General features: G+C 40.8%; 1 protein-coding gene across 1 annotated transcript in view; it reads right to left on the bottom strand.

The window, feature by feature from the left end:
- Window positions 1–25,483, bottom strand: part of LOC309856630 (uncharacterized protein) — a 405,331-nt gene that overhangs the window by 355,400 nt on the left and 24,448 nt on the right. The window contains exon 2 of the mRNA XM_082717952.1: window positions 4,524–4,613. Within this exon, the coding sequence (XP_082574078.1) occupies window positions 4,524–4,613 (90 nt within the window). The remainder of the gene's footprint in view (window positions 1–4,523; window positions 4,614–25,483) is intronic.

Here is a 25,483-nt window from a genome sequence, read left to right as displayed (position 1 = left end):
TCAACATTTCAGTTTTAATAGCACTTATATAATATACGGATCTATCAAAATACAGTCTGTTTCATTTGCTTTCCTTTGTTTGTGCTTGACTAGCATATATGGTCAATTTCACATAATTGTGGTCATTTCACACAAATGGTCATTTCACATAAATGATAGGATCTTTATATTTCAATCTGCATATTTCTTTTTTTTTTCTTCTTTTTTTCATACAATGCTTGGAATGAAAATCTCTCACTTGGAGAACTTTCCATGTCAGGATATAAATATATCTCATTTTATTTAACTGTTACTTATCTCAATATACCATTGTTTATCTTACCATTATCTTACTGGTGAACATTTCAGCTGTTTCTACATTTTCAGCTGTGTCTTTATGCATACTATCTTGTGCACACATATGATTTATTTCTTTGGAATCACGGATACATCAAAGTGAGCTTGTTAAAGGGTATGTTCATTTAAAATATTGGTAGATTACGGCAGTTTGCTTTCCACAATGGCTACGTATATGCGCTAATGTAGGGTTAGAGTTCCTGTTTTCCTACAGGCATTACCAACACTTGATATTAAATGTATTAATTTTTGCCAAACGAATGAAATTCTATTTCATTATTGGGATCATTTTCATTTCTCTTATGTCTATTTGGATTTGCCATTTTTTGAATTCCCTATTTTGTATCAGATTTCTTTGTGGTTTGTTTAATTTTTGTCTTATTAACTTGAAGGGATTCTTACATACATTAATCTTGTGCATATTATGACAAATTTGTTTTTCCAAACATGGCACTTATCTTTTAATTTTGTTCATGTTATATGGATGTTTTCTTTCAAATGATAGCTTTTGGACTTTTGCACATTTTTATTCATGTAGTCCAGGTGTTTTAAAATTATCTTTGCAAAAACTGTAAATGCAATGACAAGGGAAGAGAGATAGAAAGGCTTTTTCCCAAGAGATTAGGAGAAACTTCCCAAGATAAAGAGTGCTGGAACTCTCCAGATAGACAAGAAAGGAATGCCTTTTTTCCCTTCCTTCCTTCTGTCTCTTTCTTTTTTTCTCTTTCTTTTTTTTCCTTCTCTTTCATTCTTTCTTTCTTCCTTTAAGATTTTATTTATTTGTCAGAGAGAGAGAGAGCACAAGCAAGGGAAGCAGCAAGCAGAGTGAGAAGCAGGCTCCCTCCTGAGCAAGGAGCCAGATGTGGGACTTGATCTGGGACCTTGGAATCATGGCTTAAGTCAAAGGCAGATGCTTAACCAACTGAGCCACCCAGGCATTCTGGAATGCCTTTCTCTAAACTCCCTGTCCTCCCCTCCCCACCTCAAGATGGGGAATCTCTACTTAGGAACCAATGTGAGTTGACTATATAGGCCATGCAAGGGTATGCAGAGAAATGGAGATGGAGGAAAGGCAGGATGCCCTGCTGAGCATCTGGACTCTTTTCAGTCTCCAGAAATGACAGGTGGCATTGATGATGTCACCTCAAGAATAGAGCTAGCTGAACAATTGCAGGGGAAGATACTGACCTCCAAGTGGAGATTTGCCCCATAAAGAAGAGAAGACAAACACAAAAGTTTTTGTGGAATAAATGGAGACAAAGGATCTCATGTTCATCCAATGGGGCTAACCTGCGGCAGTTCAGACTGGGTTACTACCGGGATCCTACTGTATATATTCACCATACTTGACCTTTGACCTCTATTTCCTAATCCTATACTTATCTGGCTTTAGACTGGGAACAGAGCCTTGGATTTGAATTCCAACTTGGGTACTGACAAGTGGTACCCTGTAGGTCACTCTCCAGACATCAACTTCCCATTCCTCTATGAAATGAATGATTTAGATGATTTAGCGGGGCCTCAGTTTTCCTCCTATTCTACAAAAGCACAATTTTATATTCCATAGTTGGAATGTTGAGTAAAACAACCTCATAAAGTAAGAGTACTTTGAAAATAATAAAAACACTATAAAAATTGAAGGCATGAATTGTTAGGCTGCCAGCCTTCTCTTACTTAACAGGGAGAGAAGTGGAGAGTAGTGTTTATTAATAGGTCTGATTCACTACCTGAAGCCCAGAGACAGAAGACATAAAAGTGAAAAAGGCATCTGAAAATTATTTTGGCAGTTAAAGTGTGAGAAGAAAAGAAGTGATTAAAACTACAGATCAGCCGAGGTAAGGCAGAAAGAAGAAACACACACAAACACAGACCATTGTGAAATTCTTCAGAAAGAAAACACAAAGGGAAAAAAAGATAATTGTGACATCAGAGCCCAGGAGCAGGTAGTGTATAGAATAGCATATTTAGCACATGAAAAAACAGGACACCCAACTGAATTTCAGATAGGCTATTGATAATTTTTAAATTTTATTTATTTGTTAGAGAGATGGGGTGGGGGAGCACTTGCAGGGGGAGCAGCAGGCAGAGGGAGAAGCAGTTTCCCTGCTGAGCAGGGAGGCTGATTCAGGATGCGATCCCCGGACACTGGGATCATGACCCGAGCCACAGGCAGATGCTTGATCAACGGAGCCACCTAGGTGTCCCTATTGATAAATTTCTAATGGAAATTATGTCCCAAACAATAAAAAGTGTCCCCCCCCCAAATATTCATTGTTTATCTAAAATTCAACATAACTAGATACCCTGCATTTTACTGGGCAGCCCTACTCCTATTTTTATCTCAATGTCAGTCTAAGGACAAAACCAGCTATGAAACCCTGGAGATCTGTTCAAGCTGGAGAAATATCCAATCACATCCCTTAAATGACTCACAGACTCTTCAACATAATACATCGTAAGCTGAACTTCTGAGTTTCTCCAGCCAGAAATCCTTCCCTGATGGGTCTTCTATTTTACTGCCCAAATCTGCTTCACCACAAGGGCTCCCAAACCTGTCCTCAGGGCAGGTCTCAAACCCCACACACGTCTCCCCATCCTCACCTCCTCCACCTTCATTCAGAACCCCACGATCTCTGGCCAGGATTACTCCAATTGTGTAGAAGGGACATACACTCTCTTTCAAACTTTTCTTCCCCCCCGCCCCACCATAGTAGGTCATTTTATTCTATTTTATTCTATTTTATTTTATCTTTTATTTGAGCATAGTTGGTGCACGATGTTACATTCGTTTCAGGTATAGTAGAGAGTGGACCGTTTTATTTCCCTGTTTATAAACCCTCAGTTGCTTCCCCTTAAACTTCATACATAATTAGACTTCTTACCATGGCCCATGAGGCTGAATGTGACCCTTCCCCTGGGTCCTGGGGTCACTTGCCCTGAAGCCCACTGTGCTCCAGCAGCCTCCCTCTTATTCTCTCGAACATGCTAACCTTTCCTCCCTCATCAACACATTAGTGCCCCAGGCTCTCTTATCCTCTAAGGTTTTATCTAAATATTATCTCTGCAGAGACTCCTTATCCAAAGATGCTCCAGCAAGCTGAGCACAGAGTTGACTTCCTCTAGTGACACCAACCTTGAGAAAACACAGAGGTGACATATTTTTGAGCCCCACAAAAGCAAATGGTAAAAGCATGATCTGTCTGTAGACTCTCTTAACCCTGTACTTCCTATGACATTTCTCTTCCAGCTCAACTGGTTTCCTCACTTTCTCAGCTCATTTTATAGCTGTGAATTTGCAAGCATCCTTTCCCTTATTATGTGGCATTCCCTGGCTTTTTAATTGCCCATACATCACTTTACTTTCAAGCCCCACTGAAGTTCTACCTCCCTCTGGACCTTCTAGGGTACACCTCCTTCCTCCGCTAATCTCTGAGTACCGCGTGGTGAGGCAGAGAGAACATGTGGTCACACATTCTTGGTTTCAGCACCACCTTCCCCACTGACACACGTAGCTGCTTAATTTCTTAGGGCTTTAGACTCTTCCACTACGAGAAATGGATTATAGGACAATGCTTATTGTTTTAGAGGAAATAAAACAAGATATAATAACATAGTTCCTGGAACACAGCAATTTACATTAATTTCCATTTTCCCCTTTCTTTGTTTCTTGCTTAGAATATGCCACCATAGGATCTGACAATTAACATGCAAAATGTTAAAGATGTAAGTTAAAAGAATTGTAGGACGACAGAAATCTTGAAGGTTATCAAGCCCCTGACTAGGTCCTTCTAGACCACTCCAGAAGAGCAACTTTCCTTTTCTTTAATGCCTTTGAGCATGAAGGCAATGGATTTGGCTCCAAGACACCATAGAAGGAATTAGAAGCTGAGATTTATTTTTGTCTCATGGAGAACTTTGAAGCTGGATGCCCTTCTCTCCACTACTTTCTAAAGATCTACCTGCTGCACATACACCATCTAAATCTGTTCCACATATTGAAGATTTGGGGGAATGGGGAGTACTTGGTTCTGTTTTTACGGATATCAATTGATATGCACACTTGCTTCCAAATTACTTTTTTGCTAGTGTAGAATGAATAGCTTCAACTCCCCAAATGTTTTAAATTCAATGTCTAAAAATTATTTGGAATATATTTTAACTGGGGAAAAAAAATGTAAAAAGCTTACCCTTTTCTCTTTGGATCGTAGCAGGAAAGGATTCTCAATGAAGGGGAAGGGTGAGGTGATCTTTTCTTCTTTTCCAGAGTTACCCGCATTCTGAAAATGAAAAAGAGCATGTATTTTAATTCTGAAGAAGACAAAAATCCAAAGACAAGAATCAGAATATAAACTTATGACGTGCAGTGACTAGAAAGCACAGTTCCATCGCAGTTTAACTGGTGTGAAGTATCCATATCTTTTCACTATTTTCGGGAATCAGAAACGGAAATCGGTCAGAGAATTTGCAGCTCTCCCTTAATGCATCCTCTAGCCTTAGAAATTCTCTGGAAAGTGAGCATCTTCTCCTCCCAATCCCTGCATGGGTGTGTGCAGGATCCGAAGTCTTCTCTTTGCAAACCAGAGTTTTCCTGATGCCAGTGGGAAGACGGACCGACGGGACTCTCTAGCTGTCTTTCCCTTCTTACTTTTCCTTCTTCCAAGCAAAGACTGTGCATCAGCTAGAGAGCAGCAGAACTGGAATCATCTTGCAGGGTATTTGACCAGCAACCTGGCTTGCCACGTAAGCTTGAAAGAGGAAACCCAATTTTGTAAGGGGATTCGGTTCTCAACAGTTTATTTGTTTCTGCGGAGAAGTCTTCCAGTGGCCAGAAGGGGATGACTGGATCAGCTCGGCTGGGACACTCTGGAGCCCTATCAAAGAGTTTAATTTATTTGTATTTATTTTACATTTATGCTCAGCAGGGGAACCTCTTGAGGAAAGTACACTGTGCATACATACTAAATGCCAGCTACATCGGTTTCCACATTCACTCTCCTCATAAAACACGATGGGAACACAATAAATATGGAAATATAAAATGCATTAAATTAAAATGTTATTAGTTAAAGCAGTTGTAGGAACTCCTTATACATAACCATAAGGCCTGGCTCCCATGGGAGCATCAGGCATAATGTTTCAGGCAGTTTCTCCCACGGAGACTTAGGAGGCATCAGACATGATAAAACCCCTATTTATTAAAAGAGATTCATTTCGGCCACTGAAAAGATCTAAATTATCATCCCTTCACAGGTCTCATGTCTTACAGGATAGATCCGGAAGGAAAAAAAAAAAAAAAAAAGAAACAGACAAAGTCAACAGAGAAACGAGTCCTCCATCTTAGATTGGAATTCACCGACACAAATGCAGGAGGGAGTAATTTTCTACTCTTTATTATCTAGGTGTAACATAATTATATAAGAGAACAAGGAAACGGTGTGCACTTTTGTCTATTTCTTCAATAAATGGCTGCAGTGTGGCACTGGCCTGGGCTGTTCTCCTTCCTATAGTACTTCTTGCCCCAGTCATCCAGGACTGGGGTGGTCTTGAGGAAGGAACTCTCTATAAAGTTAGACGTGCCCAAGTTTGGAATCCCACATCCACCGATGAATAAATAGCTCTGTTTCTTTGTGCGGTTTCCCTAACCTCTCTGGATCTTTTCCTTTAAGGTTTTGTTTAGATAAAAGGATTGGTGAGTGGCATGGGAAGATAATAGGAATCCTGTCTACTCATGGGGTAACAGCTAGAGCAGTGGCCACTGTTACTACCGCATTTACTGTGCATCGTGCGCATGTAGAAACACTGGCAGAAGGACTACAGGAGTAAGGAGTCAAAGGGGTCAACCAATTTGTCCATGTTTATCGGGCATCTACCAAAAGACAAACAACACGACAAAACCCTATTAAACTATGAAAGATATACAAGATAAAATCCTGGCCCACAGACTTCTTTTACAAGAAGGAGACGAGTCTACCCCACTCAAGAAGATCTGAGACAACAGTGTTGACAGCACACACAGGGCTTCTAGCAAAGAACAAACTGGCATCAGAGGATCCCAGCTGTAAGCAAGACTTCCCAAAGTAAACGACACGGGCCTGGGGGACGGGAGATGGGAGCGGGGGGAGGACAGAGAAACCCGAAAGGTTCAGGAAGGTGTTTCAGAGGGCATGAAGAACACCTACAAATGCTTTTTGTCAAGAAGCAGGCAGCAGCCCATGTAGGGTTCAGGGAAGAAGTCGGCCTGGCTAACGTGGAGGCTTTATGGAGACATCGGTGGGAAGAAATTGAGGCGACACGGGTTGGGCTTAAAGCCACATACATTCTGGAGCCCCAGGAAGTCCCTAAAACAGGGGGTGGTTAAGAAAGCAGAGTCTGGAGTCAGGATATATCATGTTTATTAGTTGTTTTCAGTGTAGTGAAGATTCTAGTAAAAACCACCTAGGATGGTGGTTAGAGAAAGCAAGATGCCCTGCGGTGGGGAGGGCCTGCAGGGGCCAGGCCTGTGGATCTATCCCTTAATTATTCTGCTTCCCTTCCAGAGGGAATGTACACAGCACATGCATTGGCAAACCATTCTCCACGATACTTTATGGGCTCAACGATTAACTTAAATTATTGAAGAGGCAAGCTACGGCTCTTCTTGCATCGCTAACGAGGCACATTGTTTCTCTGTTTCCTATTTCTCCCGGACTCCCCAACAAAGATTTACCCTTTCTTTGCCCAGGACCATTTCGACTAGCTGTTCTCTTCCCTGAGAGCTTGAGGAAATAAGCTTTGCTGGAGCCCTTCAGAGTGAGCGGGTCAAATTGCCCGGAGAAAAGACCTTGCCCGGCTAGTAAACGTGGTGACTCACCAAGTCGGATGAGGGGGTCTGAGCAGGGAGACTTCCACAGCCAGAGGGAACCGTGTGAGGCACCAGAGGCAAACACTCAGCTGTGAGACTGCGAGGTCCTCTTCCAGGCGAAGCCTGACCCTTTACTTTGAGCGCTGATTTTCCGTGGACCCCTTGAGAGCACTTTAAAAGTGGCTCCTGGGAGGACTTTGAGGCTTCCTTAGAAGGAAAGGAAGAAAGGAGCTGTGCCCCCCACTCCCCTTAATGCTATTCTTGGCGGGGGGTCCTGAAAGGGAGCGGCTGTAGGACAGAGTCTCTAAGAGGGTCCAGGAAACCCAGGAAAGTGAAGGAAGAACGAACGTGGTCTCTTCCTCTAAGGCCGTGCCTCTTCATCAAGATGGCCAGGTTTCACCTGGGAACCCACTGGAAATGCAAATTTTCACTCCCACCTCAGAGGTACTCCATCAGAAACTCTAGAGGTGGAGCCCAGCAATCCATTTTAACAAACCCTCCTGGGTGATTCTGGTAGAAATGCAAGCTTGAGGTCCACCGCCCGAGGGGATGAGCTCTCCTAAAACGCTTTGTGTGCTCAGGGTCTGTGACCACTCCGTTTGCCCAGCTCTTGGACTACAGAGTTGAAATCAGCATTCAAGCACCTACTTCCCATCCAGTAATCTTTTTACAATGACTTGATGAGTCTCATCCAGCACTAATGAAAACCAGGATTAATATGATATGATTTCAAAACTTCCCAGGGTAGTTGGTTGATAGGTCAAGGCAGAGAAATCAGTCTAAAGCTTCCTACCTGTTACAGAATTTCTCCTGAGATCTCCTTGTCTTTCGAAATACAGTTTGTTTTATATTGTTACAGGATTTTTGTCCCCTTTGTGCCCAAATTCTTGGTCAAGGCGCTTCAAAGAACAAGAAGGTAGACCTCACGAAAAGCAGTGGGGAGCAAAGCAAGGTTTATGGAGCAATAAATAACATAAGGCACCCAGACAGGGAGCGGGCGCCTAGGAGGGTTGCCCCAGAGTTTCTAAGTTTAGGGGATTTTATGAGCTCTTCTGTGGAACTATCTTAAGCAACGAGGGTGTGCTGTGTGCTGAGTCATGCCAATCAGGGCTTTGTTCCTGTATCTGTCTACCTATTAAGTTAATGTCCACGTGCTCACGTGCTAATGGTCTCTCTTTTTTTTTTTTTTCTGGCAATTGCCCCTTGCCTGTGATATTGACAAATGCTTTTGTGGTTAATTGTCTTATTTTAGAACATTGAGGACATTTTGCAGAACTCATTTCTACAAAGGCTACAAAGCAGAATGTCAGTGAGGTCTTGTCTAAACTATAAAACAGGACATCCGTGATGTCTTATGTTAGCTGTCTTAACTCCATATTTTCTTGTGGGGGACCCTGGCCCTGACTCCCTAACTGTCCAACTAACTCTTAGCAATTGTAGACATTTTGTTCTAGAATAAAAGGCATTTAAGAATGATGTAGTGTTTTATACATTTTTTCAAGGTAATCATCTGATCTAGTATTTTACATCTCAGCAAAGTAAAAGATATATTTTTTTCTGAAATGAATAATCAGATGTTTAGAATAAACATAATCACACATGCCGGCCTGCTGCCAAATGACTATTTCCAGTTTTGACCCTGGAGAGATCAGGAGTCTATCGTCATTAGTTTATGAGGAGCATTCTGTTTGTCAAGGAATGTGGTGCGTTTAGGACTGTACTGAGCTACGCACAAAGGCCCAGCTTGCAAAGAAATTTGGATTTATTTAAAGAAAAAATGTCAGAAGATATGCCAGACTATATTGAAGGGTAACTGACGCAGTACAGACTAGAAATCCAACAGAGGCCCCACGGTTCCCTCTTTTCATTTAGTCCTAATTGGAGAACTAGCACTCTGAGGTTTCCTTTATTTTGCTGTGATATAAATACTGCCTTCTGAAATGAGTGCTCTTGCAATGCTCTATTATGTTATTCATGCCTTTTCTCACCTGCTTCTGCCTGAATGTCTTGATTCAAGTTGACCATTTATTGAAATTACATTTTAGAAATCAAAAGAGCAGCTCTTGTAGGGGAAAAAAAAGAAAAGAACCTGGAAGGGGGCTTGAGGGTGGGGCTGACAAGTGGTATCTACAGGTAATTCCACAAGAAACAATTGATGCTCCACTACAATAGGAAATGAACGAGATGAATTTTTCCCTAGTCCTCTGGGGAAATCATTCAAATATACTCTCTTATCAAACTCTAATAATGTTCTTGCTTCTGCCTGTTTGCTTTGATGAAGCTGATAATATCAGAAATCTACATTTATTTGCATTTTTCTACTAGAAGTCACTGAAGCATCCCAGAACATAATTTTAAAGTGCATATGCCTATAAGTGGCAAAAACAAGAAATGTCATAAAGTGCAGGCAGAGGGGCTCAGAAACGGAATTCATTTCAGGAATGAGCTGTGATCTTGCCTCCCTCTTCTCGGAGCCCTTGACCGGAGAAGCATGGGAAGAAGAAGTATCTTTTTGTAAGTCTTCAGGCTAAAGACAAAGCATTTCTCCCCCAGCCACCGATGCTCCCCCACTTCCATTTCTAGCCACCCTTTCCCTACAAACACGGATAGGTATCGTGTAGGGCCACAGAATAACACTACTTAAAGAATTTAATGAAAAATAAAGCTCAAAAAGGGTTTTAGAGATTGTCTCCTCCATTCCTGCCCCTGTACAGATTTGACAAATGTATCCCAGAGAATGACTCTTCCAAGGCCACAAACGATATTGAGAAGCCGAGTCAAGGAAAGAAGGAAAGCTGTCCAGTGCCTACCACTGCCAACTCCATCACCCCAACATCCTGAAGGCACTGCCTTCAGGCTCAGAATGCACCTTCGGGAATCCACCTGCTGTTTAGTTTTATAAGATTCCATTTTTAATTTTATACTTAGGGATACAAGTTGTCATTTTTACTTCGATGGAATACTGATGAAGGAACACTGGTTCTTTCTAGCTCTGCAATGTGGGTAATCTGCGATTCAGGTAAATTTATGCAAGTCAATCCTTATTTTTTTTTTAAGATTTTATTTATTTGTTTGACAGACAGAGATCATAAGTAGGCAGAGAGACAGGCAGAGAGAGAGGGAAGCAGGCTCGCCGCTGAGCAGAAAGCCTGATGTGGGTCTCGACCCCAGGACCCTGAGATCATGACCTGAGCCGAAGGCAGAGGCTTTAACCCACCAACCACCCAGGCGCCCCGCGAGTCGATCCTAAAGCCATCTACAGGAGCCTCGGTAGAACAGAATTAGACACTGGCAGTTCCAGAGTCCATTACAATCTCCTTACACATTTGTAATTTTGTGATTTATTTCCAAAGGGCTGTGTGGCCCATGGGTGGGAATGGGGAGAAATCATTTTAAAGATAAATTAGAGGAAAAAAAAAAAGATACATTAGAGTGGAAACTTTAGAAAACTGGCAAGGAAGGAAGGCAAAACCTAAGTTCATTCAAGAAACAAAAAACAAACTTTCTTCCACTACTAGGCACCGAAAGGTCCCTCATCAGTTTTTTCAGCTGAATTCATTCAGGTACTCGCTTTTCAAACACCAGAAACACTGGCTGATTTTGTGCCTAGGAATCCCAACACTAGCACTGAGTAACCGTGCGGCTTTAGGCAAGTTACTTAACCTCTCCAAACCTGAGCATATTAACCCATAAAAGGGAAAACAATCCTACACAGACGCTGGCTTTTCTGAGTCACACGTTCATCCATGTAAAAACCGTCAAAATAGCATATGTGGACTAACAAGTCCTCTGAGATGTTAGTGATTCTATTAGTTGTTATTCATGCTAAGTGCAGTGTACAGTAAGTTGGAAAAGCCAGTTTTCTACAAAACAGTGATTTATTCTGTGATACTTTCCCAGGCACAAAACCTTTTCCTCAACCTGACTGCATTTCCTATCGCACCAAACTGTGAGGGAGAAGAAAAGATCATTATGATCCCCATTTTATATGTCACACAACTGAAATAAAGGGAACTATATTCAGGTTTTATGTGGAAAAATGGGATTAGAACCCCTGACCTAAATCCCACTGAAACTGCTGTAGAAACCGAAAGAAGGAGGGAAATCAAGATGCACATACCCGTGCCTCAACGAGGCTTGAGTTTAAACTGAACACATTTTTCTCTTCCTCATTCTTGAAGCCCATCTCCCTTTGCTTATTCTTCTGTAGAATCCTGTGTTCCAGGAACCAAGTATCCATGCGGACATCCTGCTGACCTCAACGGACACTTAGTAATGAGACTTAGATGGCCGGTGCCAGCGTGAGTCCGGAGACCACGCTGAGGGTGTGACCACCCCGCTGGGCTGGGAGCACCTAGCAGATTCCAATGGAAAATACCCAGATCCTGTATTTTCCTATAAAGCCTCCGCTTCCCGCCCCAGGGTGGGCTTGCTGTTTTCGGAGGCATCAGCCTGCCGCAGCCTTCTTTGCCTGGAGAAGCCATCAGCTAACTCTCTTCCTTTTTTATGCCCACACTCTGCCCGTATGTTACATATTTCTGCTCTGGAGCACAGACGTCAGTCTCGGCTCCAAAAACAAGAAATGTCATAAAGTGCAGGCAGAGGGTAGTTACTTACTATGTGTAGTTACTTACTAGCAAATGCCCCAGCTTCACCCTTATTCCTGGATCTAAGCTGGAGTGAAAGTTCTAAAACTCAGGTGGGAAGTTGCTGATTGCCTGAACTAACAGAATGTATCAGTTGTACATTACTGACTTTCTACAAACTATTATTTTCCCATTAAAAAATAGAAAATAACATGAATATAAATGATAAAAAAAATGAGTCTGGTCCTGTGGACTATCCTGTTTTGGACCTTATGTTAAATCCATTGAAAATGCTAAGGATTTTTAAAATTGAGAGTTGTAGCTCACATGTGCTTTAGGAAGTTGTGGGATTTAGACTAACCAGTGGGAATCTGAATAAATAATAACCTATGAGCAATCTTGTGGAGTTTTTTTTTTTTTGAGGTGGTTGGTGAATAGCTGTAGCTTTTGGGGGTGGGGGGGGGACTCTGAATTTCATAAGGTTTTCCCATGTCCAGATATTTTTCACAGACTCGAGGGAAAGCTCTTCTAATGGTTTGATATCATTAGACTTGACCAAGCAAGATAGACAGGTAGATAGATGGATAGATAGAAGATAGATAGATAGATAGATAGATAGATAGATGATACACAGATAGATAGACAGATAGATAGATAACAGATAAATCTGGTCCTTCATGCTAACACTCAAGTTTCTGAGCCCCTACCCAAAAGCAACCCCTTAACTAGCTCATGCGGGATGAGTATACCATACGCCCAGTTCTACAACCTGCCTTGTGTTCTTGGTTTTGTTGTTTTATTTTTCGTTTAGCTTAGCAGGATGTCTTAAACACCATCCCATAGCAGCATACCTGTTTCTCTTTCATTATTTTCAGTGATCGAGCGAATAGCAGTATGGACAGTATTTTAAACAGTCTTCTCCTTAGTCTTTCGCTATAACACAGAATGCTGCCAATGTGTACCTTACGGACTTTTGGAAACATGAATACTTTCTTTTTGCAGTTTACCTATCAGACTTAATGTGTTCAATTTTCACCTGGCAGCAACTCCTGTTTCATGAGTTGACCCTTCCTGAGAAAGTCTTTGAATATTCTCAGCATTTTGGAAGCCTTCATTTTCCCCTTATGGGAATAAAACAGCCATTAAGCAAGAGGACAAGGAAAGGATAAAAAATGCAGGGAAGAGCTCTCTTTCTGTTTCATTCTCTTTGTGTTGATGGGGTCAGCTGTGGGAGCAATGGAACATTGTAGCCATGTATCTGAACAATATCATGAATAGAGATACCATACCTTCTTTTAGAGCCATTTGGAAACCATGTAACAGATAAAAATGATAATGGTAAGACAGAGAACCTACATTTCTAAAATTCTTAAAGAAACCTCTTTCTATTATTAACTATTTCTCTGTAAACTTTAGAGAAACTCCCTTAGTGAATAAAACAAAACTTTTTCTATCATTTAATGGGTTTTAGATTGATCTCATTATTTATCAAGGTGTGATTTATCTGTAGTAAAAAATATCTTTTTAATTTTATTGTTACACTCTCACATCGTTGTAAATTGTTTCTTTTTCTATTTTATATTTATTTGTTTTCTTATGGTTAAAATAACTAAGGATTTTTAGTTCTATTCCTAAAATACCTCTATGTTTAAACAATCCTTTTTCCACCACCACTACTGAACCAATCCCAACCCAATTATATTACTATTGGGTTATGCATGATTATAATTATTTGCAGGTTGTACTGCAAAGACACAGTGTACATGATTACATTTTCCTTCTTACATTTCTTTTTGTTTTTCCTTTGGCTAGTAATGGCCATTTTTCCCCTTGACTTTCTATGTTCTGTTACTAATATTTTCTTTGTTCTCTCTTTAAATGTTCTGAGAGAGCTGTCAAAGGCCTGCAAATGTTTTTGTTTAAATGCTCAATATTTTCAGATACCCTCAGTGCCCATTTATTTTTCTCCCTGGAGTTCATCTCTCTTGCAATTCTTCAATTTATTGCTTCAGTCTAACCTGGTTGTTCTCTCAGTAGCTGTGGATCTTTTACCTCTCATCTGGATGAGATTCCCTGTGTCCTGGATCCTAAGTCCCATCCTTTGTCCTTTTGTGGAGCTAACTAAGTACATGAGCTAGTAGCTGCCTAAAAAAGAGGGCTTGCAAACATATTTCTGAATCCTTCACTATATGGAAAATTATCCTTTACACCAGGTGCCAATAGTGATGACTGGTGGGGTAAAGAATTCAAATTTGGAAATCATTTCAAGTCAACATTTCGGAGGTGTAACTCTGAGGTGTCCTGGCATGTCATGGCTACAGTCCAATGCCATTTCTACTACTCATCCTTTATAAACTCCATTTACCTTTTGGTGTTGCAATGGGGTGTGATGAGAGGGTGAGGGTCTTGGTTTAATTTTTTTTTAAAGATTTTTTTATTTATTTGGGGTACCTGGGTGGCTCAGTGGGTTAGGCCTCTGCCTTCAGCTCAGGTCATGATCTTGACGTCCTGAGATGGAGCCCTGTATCGGGCTCTCTGCTCAGCGGGGAACCTGCTTCCCCCCGCCCCCCCGCCTCTCTGCCTGCCTCTCTGCCTGCTTGTGATCTCTGTCAAATAAATAAATAAAATCTTTTTAAAAACATTATTTATTTACTTTAGAGAGAGAAAGAGTGACAGCATGAGAAGGAGCAGAGAGAGGGACAGGCAGACTCTGAACTGAGCACAGAGTCCAAAAGGGGGCTGGATCCCAGGACCCCGAGAACATAACATGAGCCCAAATCAAGAGCCCAGCACTCAACCTATTGAGCCACCCAGGCTCCCCTCTTGATGTGGATTTTTTTTTTTTTAAGATTTTATTTATTTATTTGACAGAGAGAAATCACAAGTAGACAGAGAGGCAGGCAGAGAGAGAGAGAGGGAAGCAGGCTCCCTGCTGAGCAGAGAGCCCAATGCGGGACTCGATTCCAGGACCCTGAGATCATGACCTGAGCCGAAGGCAGCGGCTTAACCCACTGAGCCACCCAGGCGTCCCTTGATGTGGATTTTTATCACTCAATGACCTCTTTCTTTCTTTCTTTCTTTCTTTCTTTCTTTCTTTCTATCTTTCTTTCTTTTTTAAGATTTTATTTATTTGACAGAGATCACAAGTAGGCAGAGAGGCCGGCAGAGAGAGAGAGAGAGAGGGAAGCAGGCTTCTTGCTGAACAGAGAGTCCGATTCGGGGCTCGACCCCAGGACCCTGGGATCATGACCAGAGCTGAAGGCAGAGGCTTTAACCCACTGAGCCACCCAGGTGCCCCACAATGACCTCTTTCAATCATGAGGGCACATATCCTTCTATCATGGGAAATTTTCTTGATGATTTATTTGACAATATCCTATGCTTCATTTTATCTGTTCCCTTTTTTAGGGGTACTTTTTAAATTCTATCTTCCAATTCTTTTATTGATTCTTTTTTGACTATCATATTTTTAATTTGTCAGCTTATATTTGCCTTTTGTTTTCTTATACCCACTCCCATTCATAGAATCTTGTTTTGTTTCGTTTTATTTTTTTTAAGATTTTATTTATTTATTTGACAGAGAGAGAGAGAGAGCACAAGCAGGCAGAGAGGCAGGCAGAGAGAGACAGGGAAGCAGGCCACCCGCCAAGCAGAGATCCCCATGCCCGGCTTAATCCCAGGACTCAGATCATGACCTGAGCTGAAGGCAAGAGGACTAATCCACTGAGCCACCCAGGCGCCCCCCTCGCATCCTGTTTTTATTTCATGGCTATAGCCTCTTCTCTTAACTCAAAAAAGGAATGATAAGAGATTTTATATTCTAAAATTTTATTCTGTTCCGTGTTAAATCAATTTTTCTGCAGTTTCTTTCTTTTAGTTTCTTACATGTTGAAAGCTTTCCTTAAGTAACCGATAATCCTTGGCTATCAATTTGAGTTGTAAAGTAAAGCATTAAATAGCTGATAGAAATTCTAGAAGTGGTGGGGGGGGGTTCTTTCTGACTTGAAGTCTTCCTAGTAGAGTGATTGGATAGCAGATCTGATCTCTCTCTTTAAGGTTATTCCATTTCTCTTAAGAAATTTTCTCTTGTCTATTGCCTTGGTGTCTGGAAGTGGAATAGGGAGGGAATATATCTCACTAATCTTACTCTGGAACCTGACCAGGGTAAAAAAGTCAGGAGACTGAAGATTCACCTTACTTACTTCCTGAAATGCCCGTATTTTCTGTCTGGTACCACAACACAGCTCACTGCCATGAACATCAGGACTTCCTACATCATTTAAGGGACCCAGTGCAACAAAAATGTGGAGCTTCTTGTTAAAAATTACTAAGATTCAAGATAAAAAATGCTAAGACTCAAGATTCAGTTATAGAAATTACTAAAATTCGGGATGCCTGGGTGGCTTGGTTGAGCGGCTGCTTTCGGCTCAGGTCATGATCCCAACATCCTGGGATGGAGTCCCACATCAGGCTCCTCGCTCAGCGGGGAGCCTGCTTCTCTCTCTGTCTCTGCCTGCCACTCTCTTTGCGTGTGCTCACTCTTGCACTCTCTCTCTCTCTGACAAATAAATAAATTTTAAAAATATATTAAAAATAACTAAAATTCAATATTCAAGATTAGTATAGCAAAATATTAAACAAATATGGGTCTTTTCTGAGAGCAGGATTCTGTGTGGTCATATAGGCTGTACAACCATGATGGTGGCTCAGACAGACACACTCTGCCCACAGCTCTGACTGGTTCAGTTTTCCCAGAAAAGAATGAATATGCTGTCTTCTAAAAGGTTGGGAAAAGGATAATCATCTGGCTAAAAGTCATGAGAATGAGGATATGGGAATTAATTTTAAACCAATCCACGTTTTCCACATTATATCTCACTCCTGTTTGCTGTGATTCTTGGAAGCTTCAAGAATCCAGGCTTCTCAGGGTGCCTGGGTGGTACAGTTCTTAAGTGTCCAACTCTAGACTTTAGCTCAAGTCATGATCACAGGGTCCTGAGATTGAGTCCTGTATTGGGCTCCATGGTCCGTATGGAGTTGGCTTGAGATTCTCTGACTCCCTCGCCCTCTGCCTCTCCCCACACAGGCACACATACAAGAATGCATGCTCCATCTCTCTCTCTCTCTTAAATAAATAAATAATATTTAATAAATAAATAAAATTTAAAGAAGAAGAAGAATCATCATCCAGGCTTTTTAGGGTTCTATGGACAAGCCAGTTCACTTCTTATACTTTTATAACTATTTCCCTTTGTAACCATGGTCTATTCTTCAAAGTAAGGTATTTCTCTTCTTTTCGTCCTTGAGAACTTTGAAGACATTTGTTATCTGACATCATTTCCTCTCCCCATCTCTTCTAGGTTTTGTGTTTATATCTTTTCTTTCTTTCTTTCTTTCTTTCTTTCTTTCTTTTCTTTTCTTTTCTTTTCTTTTCTTTTTTTTTTTTAAGTAAGCTCCATGCCCAGAATGGAGCCCAGTGTGGCTTGAACTCACCACCCTGAAATAAAGACCTGAGCTAAGATCAAGAATTGGATGCTTAAATAATTCAGCCACCCAGGTGCCCCTATCTACTTTTTTTTTTTTTAAACTGTCATTTTGGGGACTTAGCAAGTGAAATATATGTCAAAGCATTTTGTTTTCCAAACCACCATATCTGACCAGAACCATGATATTTAGTCATTTTCCTTTTCATTGTATTTCTCTAAGATAGTTCATTTTACCCTTCAATTACTTAATATATATCCACATTTTGCTAACAAAAAGATACATTTTACATTTCTGAGTCATTTAATATTTTGAACTCTAAAACATTTTACTCTCAAAGACTCCCCTATTTCCACCTCCTCCTCCCAACTCTTAAAAAAAAATAAAATAAGGCACATTTTCTGGGAGATAGAGTTGACTATGTAGTATGCTTATCGACCCAAATATTTTAGGACAGTGTATGTCTTGTTCCAGCCAAATTGCTGGCTGAGGAAGATAAGATATTGAATTTTTAATTGCAAGCCATTATGAAACTAGCTGTTTTGTATCAACCAACATATAATCAGTAGTTAACTATTCTCCATTGGTTTCAAGACAAAAACCTCAAATTTAATTAGAACTTGAAGGCACAACCAAGGGCTTGGTGACTGATAATCATTCTGATAGACCTAAGACTTGAAGAAGTTGGATGGCAGTAGAAATTCTTAAGCCTTCATGAAGGAATGGATTGTGTTGAGCTTAATGTATATATGCACAGCTGAAATATCAATTTAAACAGAATTCTTGGTTCAGACTACGAACAATGCTATTTCCAGTTTGCCCTGCTAGAGCTTCACTTAAAATTAATATCAGTGTGCTGCATCAGATCTCAATTGTCCAGCACAGCTGAGGAGATAGTCAACTATCAAAAGAATTAATTGGACCAGATTCAAATTCTAAATGATCTCAGCCATCTCACAATCATGGGAGCCAAATATAACCTAGATCCCCAACTGGTAGTATATTGACTGTCTAATTAAGAAGCAAAACTGTCTAAGGTGATTTAAGATCTAGTCTCATTCTACAGTGAGATAGATGTCTTGTCAAAAATCTGATAAAATATTCACAACTACAACCTCTTTGACCCAGATGCCACTCAGCCAAGCTGTGGAGAGTTAAAAAAAAAAAAAAAAAAAAGGCCATATCTATTTTTTCTTATGAACATCTTTTATTTTGGTAAGCACTTCTCTGTCCTGTTTCATTTCCCTCAGACTCTAGAAATGTCTTCACTACACTTCTTAGATTTTGGGAAATAAATGAGTATCTATGGGTAAATGTAAGTCATTTTGTCAGACAACTATTTTGAGGGAGGCAATTAAGATGTTCTACTTATAATATGACTTGCCCTACCCTGGCCTTTCCTGAGAGAGAAACAGAAACAGAAGTGGGAGTCTGTGGCTGAAAACCTTCAGATAATTGAAGACTTTTAAGAGGTCTTCCTTTGGGGTACCTGAGTGACTCAGTCATTAAGCGTCTGCCTTCAGCTCAAGTCATTATCCAAGGGTCCTGGGATCAAGCCCCACATTGGGTTCCCTGCTCGGTGGGAAGCGTGTTTCTCCTTCTTCCACTCTCTCTGCTTATGTTCTCTCTCTCTGGCTGTCTCTCTCTCTTTCTGTGTGTCAAATAAACAAAAAAAGCTTAAAAAGAAAGAAAGAAAGAAAGAAAGAAAGAAAGAAAGAAAGAAAGAAAGAAAGAAAGAAAGAAAGAAAAGAGGTGTTCCTTCACATCTGCCTGCCAAAGGATCTCCCTAAGGTTACTCTCCTGGTATTCAAAGCCACTACGTTTTTATCCTTACAAAGTCGAGTGTCACATTCTTATTTATCTGACAATGGAAAATAATCCTAAAAATTCTTGATTCAACAAATTTAGGTTGCAAAGTATTAAGAGAGTAAATTCTCTGACTCCACAGACTAAATTTCCACTGACAACCTGTGACTTCACGTCCTCTTAAGTAGAGAGATTCTTTGCATCTCATTTAATTACTCCTTAATTCGAGAATAATACCATCTGCTCATTTTGTTTTAAGTTGTATCTAATAGTAGGATTATTGTGGGGAGTAAAATAAGATACCATCAGATGTGACATTAATACAAAGTTCAGATAAGCCAAGTAACTTATCTGAGATACCACAGTTTATAAACAAGAGAATCAGAATTTACAGTTAAGTCAATATGGTGACATGATTTATTTATTTATTTATTTATTTTATTTTTTTAAAAGATTTTATTTATTATTTGTCAGAGAGAGAGCGAGTGAGCGCGAGCACAGGCAGACAGAGTGGAAGGCAGAGTCAGAGGGAGAAGCAGGCTCCCTGCGGAGCAAGGAGCCTGATGTGGGACTCGATCCCAGGGCGCTGGGATCATGACCTGAGCCGAAGGCAGCTGCTTAACCAACTGAGCCACCCAGGCATCCCGGTGACATGATTTAGAACTTTATATCATACTACTACTCTATGACTATAGTCAAGCCATTCCACTTCTTCTAGATATCTGGTTTTAATCTATTTAATCTAATGGCACAAATAATGATGCTTTTTCATGAGGCTATGAAAGAGTTAGATCAGATAATACATGTTTGCCAATTAGACCTATACACATGTGAAATAATACTGCTGTTATTGTTCATTATTAGTATAATATGTTATTACTGAATGTGTTTGGCCTCTCCAGGGACTGTCACTTTGGTCCCATTGTCACCCACCAGCCATCTGGAAAGATTCTAAATTAGGCATATGCAGAACTCTGTAATCAAGACTACCACGTCCAGAGGATTTGAAGGCCTTCTCTATGTGCCCCATTGTCTCCTAAAGTTTGATCAACCATTGTTAGATGAAGGCTGAGCATTGCATACTTTCTTAGTGTATATCAGCAATGAAAAGACTTCCTGTTAGCCCAGACTCCCCCTCTGGTACCAGAAAAATTGAGACCACTGCAGCTGGCCATTCTTATCCCAGATTTTAGGAAATCTCCCAGAGACTGAACAGGTTATACATAGTTAGGGCTTGAAGAGGAAGAATAGGATTTCAGACAGTGTAAAATCTATGATTAATGTTAGTAGATGTCCTCTTTTATCATGTGGGCATTGCTTCCCCCACCCCCTTCATTTGGAGCAGCAGAGAAATGAGCTACTGCACTACTTCTCAGAAAACCAAATGCTGTAAGATAATTGCAGGTCAAGTGATGTTCTGGTGACCAGAACCCACTCCACCTTTCTCTAAGCATGTTGGTTGATGCCTGTGTGTGTCCGCCTGATGCTATAAATTGTGCTGGGGTCACTTGGGATGAAGATGCACTCACTTTCTCAGATTAGGACACCAACACCATCATCCAATCATCTTAGGGTTTTAGGTTGCTGTTCAACTCCCCCTTGCCCTATGCCTCCCTCTCCACCCCTCACTCTCATCAGCCCCCCATCAGGATCGGAAACTCCAATGACATCAACTGACAAGCCAGCAGATGTATTGAAGTCTGCTTTCAGCAACATGGCTCTCAGGGTATCTGTGTAACTGTCAGGGCTTAAAAAACAAAATTCAACTGTGTAAATCTTAAAGATCTCATTGGCTTTATTGAGCAATTCATGAATCGGCCAGCGTCCCATCTAGTGGATAGAAAGCAACTCCAAGGAGCTGTGTAAAATGAAAGACTTTAATGAAAGCAGAAGGAAGTGAGACAAGGAAGTTTTACCAATAAAAAGTGGACTGGCTGTGGCAAGGTCACCTTCCTTTAGTGGATGGCAGTGTCTACTAGGCAGATTTCCTCACTAATGCTGACCAGGTGACTCCCGATGGCGCTAGTTTAAGATTCTGTCTCTGAGACATGCCAAAACTATAACTAAGCTGAGTCTCAGTTTAGTGACATGAGCCTTAGCATAAGTGACTCCATTTGGGGCCTGTTGTCTTGTTTTTAAGAAAGAATCGAAGTGCTTTGATGGTTTCCTTGCAGAAAACTGCCTGATTGAAATAGTTGCCCTTGAACTGGTCAGATCCTTGTTGCTGATCTGCCCTGCTGTGTGAGGTGAGATGACCTCTGACAGATAACTAAGAACCTAAGTTAAAAAGGAACCTCTTAAAATAAACATGACTGGTTTCACCTTTCTGGGTTTTTTTTTTCCTTAGGATTTTTTTTTTTAAGATTTTATTTACTTATTTGTCAGAGAGAGAGAGAGAGCGTGAGCACACAAGCAGGTGGAGCAGCAGAGGGAGAGACAGAAGCAGGCTCCCCCTGAGCAGAGAGCCCGATATGGGACTTAGATCTCAGGACCCTGAGATCATGACCTGAACTGAAGGCAGATGCCTTCAGGTGTCCCAGGTGTCCCTCACCTTTCTGTTTTAAAGTGCTGCTTTGCAAAGGGCTCTTGCTTGCCATCCTTTACTTTGAAGCAGATTACCCCATAATAAACACCCCACACCATATGAGACCATATATGTGTAGGGCAGGAAGGCCGGCCCCTACCTGGGGACAGCAGAGTGATAGGTGCTGCTTGTTTGTTTGTTTATTATTGTAACAAAGCCCTGAAAGGATTATTGCTGAGAAAAAGTCCCAGAATGAGTCCACTTTTTTGAAAGGATAAAGATAGTTGATCAGGGTGTTCTTTAGAAAAGAAGACAATAATCAGAGGATGTGAGGGCCTATTTTAAGTTTGTGGAATATGCATTCTGTATATATTTCCTACTAAGGTCAGTGCTTCTGCAGATGAGGTCTCTAGTGGATTTTATAAATACAACAACAAGCCCTAGAAAGAGCAGGTCAGAGGTGAAGATTGTGAAGAGAAAGAGAGGACAGGGGATGTATAACCTTATTAAATGTGGCATTCAGAGGAAAAAAAAAAAAAAACAGATGTGAAGGCAAGAAATTAAATAACTGACAGAGTATATGGGCTCATTTCTGTTTCCCACATTCTCTGGGGCACGCCAATGGTCTTGCTTTCCATATTTTTGCCTCATAAGGGCCCTAGCATAGACCCAGTTTAGGTATTTTCACCTCTGGCCCATTTCAGTAGAAGAATCATTGGTATATGTATGCTGGACACCAAAGCAGGAGAATTAAAGCAAAGACGAAGTTAAAGTAGCCAATCAAAATAGCTTTTTTAAAGGGGGCGGGGCTCAACCAACCAACCTTAGGACACATGCCTCCCTTTGAACAAGAAATGTCTTCCCGATAACTTTGTGGGTTCAGTTAAGGATGGGACTGACTGTTGCCAATAGCAATCACAATGGAAAATGCTCATTTGTCTTTTAATTAGCAAAATATTTCACACATCTCTCGCATTCGCAGGTGGAATTTTGAGAGCCTCTGTAAGTGTGAAGGCAAATGGGTTTGTCTGGAATCTGTGAGGTTCATGTGGGCAATAACTGAATTGCTTTAGCGAATTTAAGACACATTTTCAATTTCACATCGAGGTGGAAAATAACTTTCCTTTTCTCCTCCTCTCCCTTCAGCAGGTCTCCGTGTGCTGGAAACCAATTTTTCATATTACAGATGTGAATCAGTTAAGCTTTTAAATTTGGAGACTTTCAATTATATGGAGATTATTTTGGATAAGCAAAACAACTGTAGGAAACAGTACTTGGCCTCAGCAGATTTTGCAAACTAAAATAAATTAGGTTTATTTCATCAAATAGAGAAATACTATCTCTTATTAAGTATATTTATGTATTGGGAAATGATAGCATCTGCTAATCCGTAACACCTAAGGACTCTGAATAATCAAAACAGCAAAACACCTTTAAAAATATCATTTGCTAGAAGATGATATTTTCAATGAGTTTAAGATTCAGCAGCTCAGGTTCACTTCCTGTTATGTCATTTTGGCCTCATCTAGGGCCTTCAATTTCGCGATCTCAATTTGGGGGGCCATCCCTAAGAGTTTTTTGCTGTGAGTTTTCAGCAACAAAAGGCCCACAATTCAGAATGCCATTTTCCTGTACTCTGACACAGGTCTGAGACAGGTTGAGTTATATTACCTTGCAAAGTGAGGTTAAAGACTTTTGAATGGGATCAGATGTAGGTTGATGAATTTGGAATTGCAGATATTTTCATTACAAGGAGCTCTACCATGTGCAGCTGGAACAATTGGTTTTAATTAATCTGAATAAACAGTGGGCTTTGACAAACAAATAATAACCATCAAATTAAACAGCTTTCTTGGGAGAAAACCATCCTAAGTGGCAGTATTGCCTTTGGGCTTTTGAGGGATTCTATTTAACAAGCTGTTTATTGCATTTTTCAGAGGGGGAGGGGGGCATAGAGTACATATAGTGAGGAATGGTGGGAGGAATTTGACTTACCTAGAATTGCAGAAAGGTGAGAAGCACAGAATTTTGGAGTTAAATGAGATCTCGGGAGTCATTTACATCATCCATCTCTCATTATGTTCAAAGAAAAAAAGAAGATTAAACTACAGAAAGAGAGAGTGCTAGAGAGAGAAAGAAAGAGAACCCAAGCCCGAGCCAGAGCCAGAGCACAAAATCTGCCCAAGGTCTGATCTTATATTCATAAGAATAATCATGGGTTATAGGGTGATATAAAGGAAACCTATATTTAGTGCATTCTACTATCTTAAGAAAGGGACTTAGGTAACAACTTAAAAATCATAATAACAAGGCTTGGAAGATTCAAGTAACTAGAAATTTCACTTGTGCATTATATATATGATGTCCCCAGAAGTCTGAGATAATGAAGCACCGTTGACCTTAGTCACACACTGGGCAGGATCATCATCAAATGTAATGTTCAAGAGATCTCTGACATCAACCTTGAACCCAGATCATCATGTTCCATAATTTATTGTTCTGAAGGGAAGTACTGTGTATAGTTAGCCATCATTTCCTATCTGTGGACTTCTCAGATGGTTGGATTAGAGTGGACTTCTAAGTAACACCAATATAACAAGCTCAGCCTATTGTGACCCTGCCCACCATTGCTGTTCTCACTGATCTCCCCTCTGCCCTTGGCTCAGGTCATGATCCCAGGGTCCTGGGATCCAACCCTGCATCAGGCTCCCTGCTCAACAGAGTGCCTGCTTCTCCTTCTCCCTCTGCTCCGCCTGCTTGTGTTTGCTCTTCCTCTCTGTCAAATAAATAAATAAAATCTTAAAAAATAATAATAAAATAAAAAAAGAAGAAAGACAGAAAGACCCAGCCTGCTGTAGCTCTTCCGGGAGGAGCTCCTTTAATCTGTGATCAGGGTTATGATACAACACCAATAAAAATTCTAATAGATATTTGCCCATCGTCTGTCACCTACTCAGACTCCAGGCTTATCTTTCCATTTTGGGTGGATTCATTGGCACCTTTTTGTTAAGCTATAGGCAAGCAGAAGGATGATGGCCAAAAGCTTCAGTGGAAAATAAACTCTGAAAAGCCGAGAAGGATGCTTTCAAGGTGCCACAATGTCTGAAGCAAAATCTTCATTTCTTTCTCCTTCTGATTATTTTTAATTTTTTTCATCAAATGCTTCTTTCTTAAAAACAGCAAAACCTAATCATGTCCTCAAGTACTTAAGCTGGTCTTATTGGAAGTCTTACTCTACAGACAGAACACATGATGCATTATCTGGGTGGCCAGTGTACCCATTAGAAGCAAAGGTAAAAGCTTCAAGACATCTCCTTGAATATTTCTTTGTGTCATTCTTTGTGAAGTCATGACTTCTGCTCTTAAGATGCAGCAAAATACAGATGTAACTCTTAAAGGTTTTTCTTTTTCTTTTTTTAAGTTTTTATCTATTTGACAGTCAGAGATCACAAGTAGGCAGAGAGAGAGAGAGAGAGAGAGAGAGGAGGAAGCAGGCTCCCTGCTGAGCAGAGAGTCCGATGCGGGGCTCGATCCCAGGACCCTGAGATGATGACCTGAAAAGGAAGGCAGAAGCTTCAACCCACTGAGATACCCAGGTGCCCCTAGGTTTTTCTTTTTTCTTCTACAATCACAAGAAGATGGATATGGAGCATTTGGTAAGGGGGAGGAACCACCACGGAGCTGGGGGGTATAGAAATTAGAGTATGAGGCTAGTGGTCTAAGGGAAGTACTAGGTGACAAAGGAAACTCATGAAAGCATCTTTGGTTGCCTCTTCCTTTTCAGGAATACCATCTTCCTACCCTACCACCTACAACAAGACAGACTCACTGGCAGCTTATGCTATCCAACATGCCCAATACATGTGTAAGCGCGCGCACACACACACACACACACACACACACACA

Source organism: Mustela nivalis, assembly GCF_964662115.1.
Source record: "Mustela nivalis genome assembly, chromosome: 2".
Classification (NCBI taxonomy): Eukaryota; Metazoa; Chordata; class Mammalia; order Carnivora; family Mustelidae; genus Mustela; species Mustela nivalis.
The sequence above is the reverse complement of the archived record's forward strand: the minus strand, read 5'-3'. Positions and strand labels throughout refer to the sequence as shown.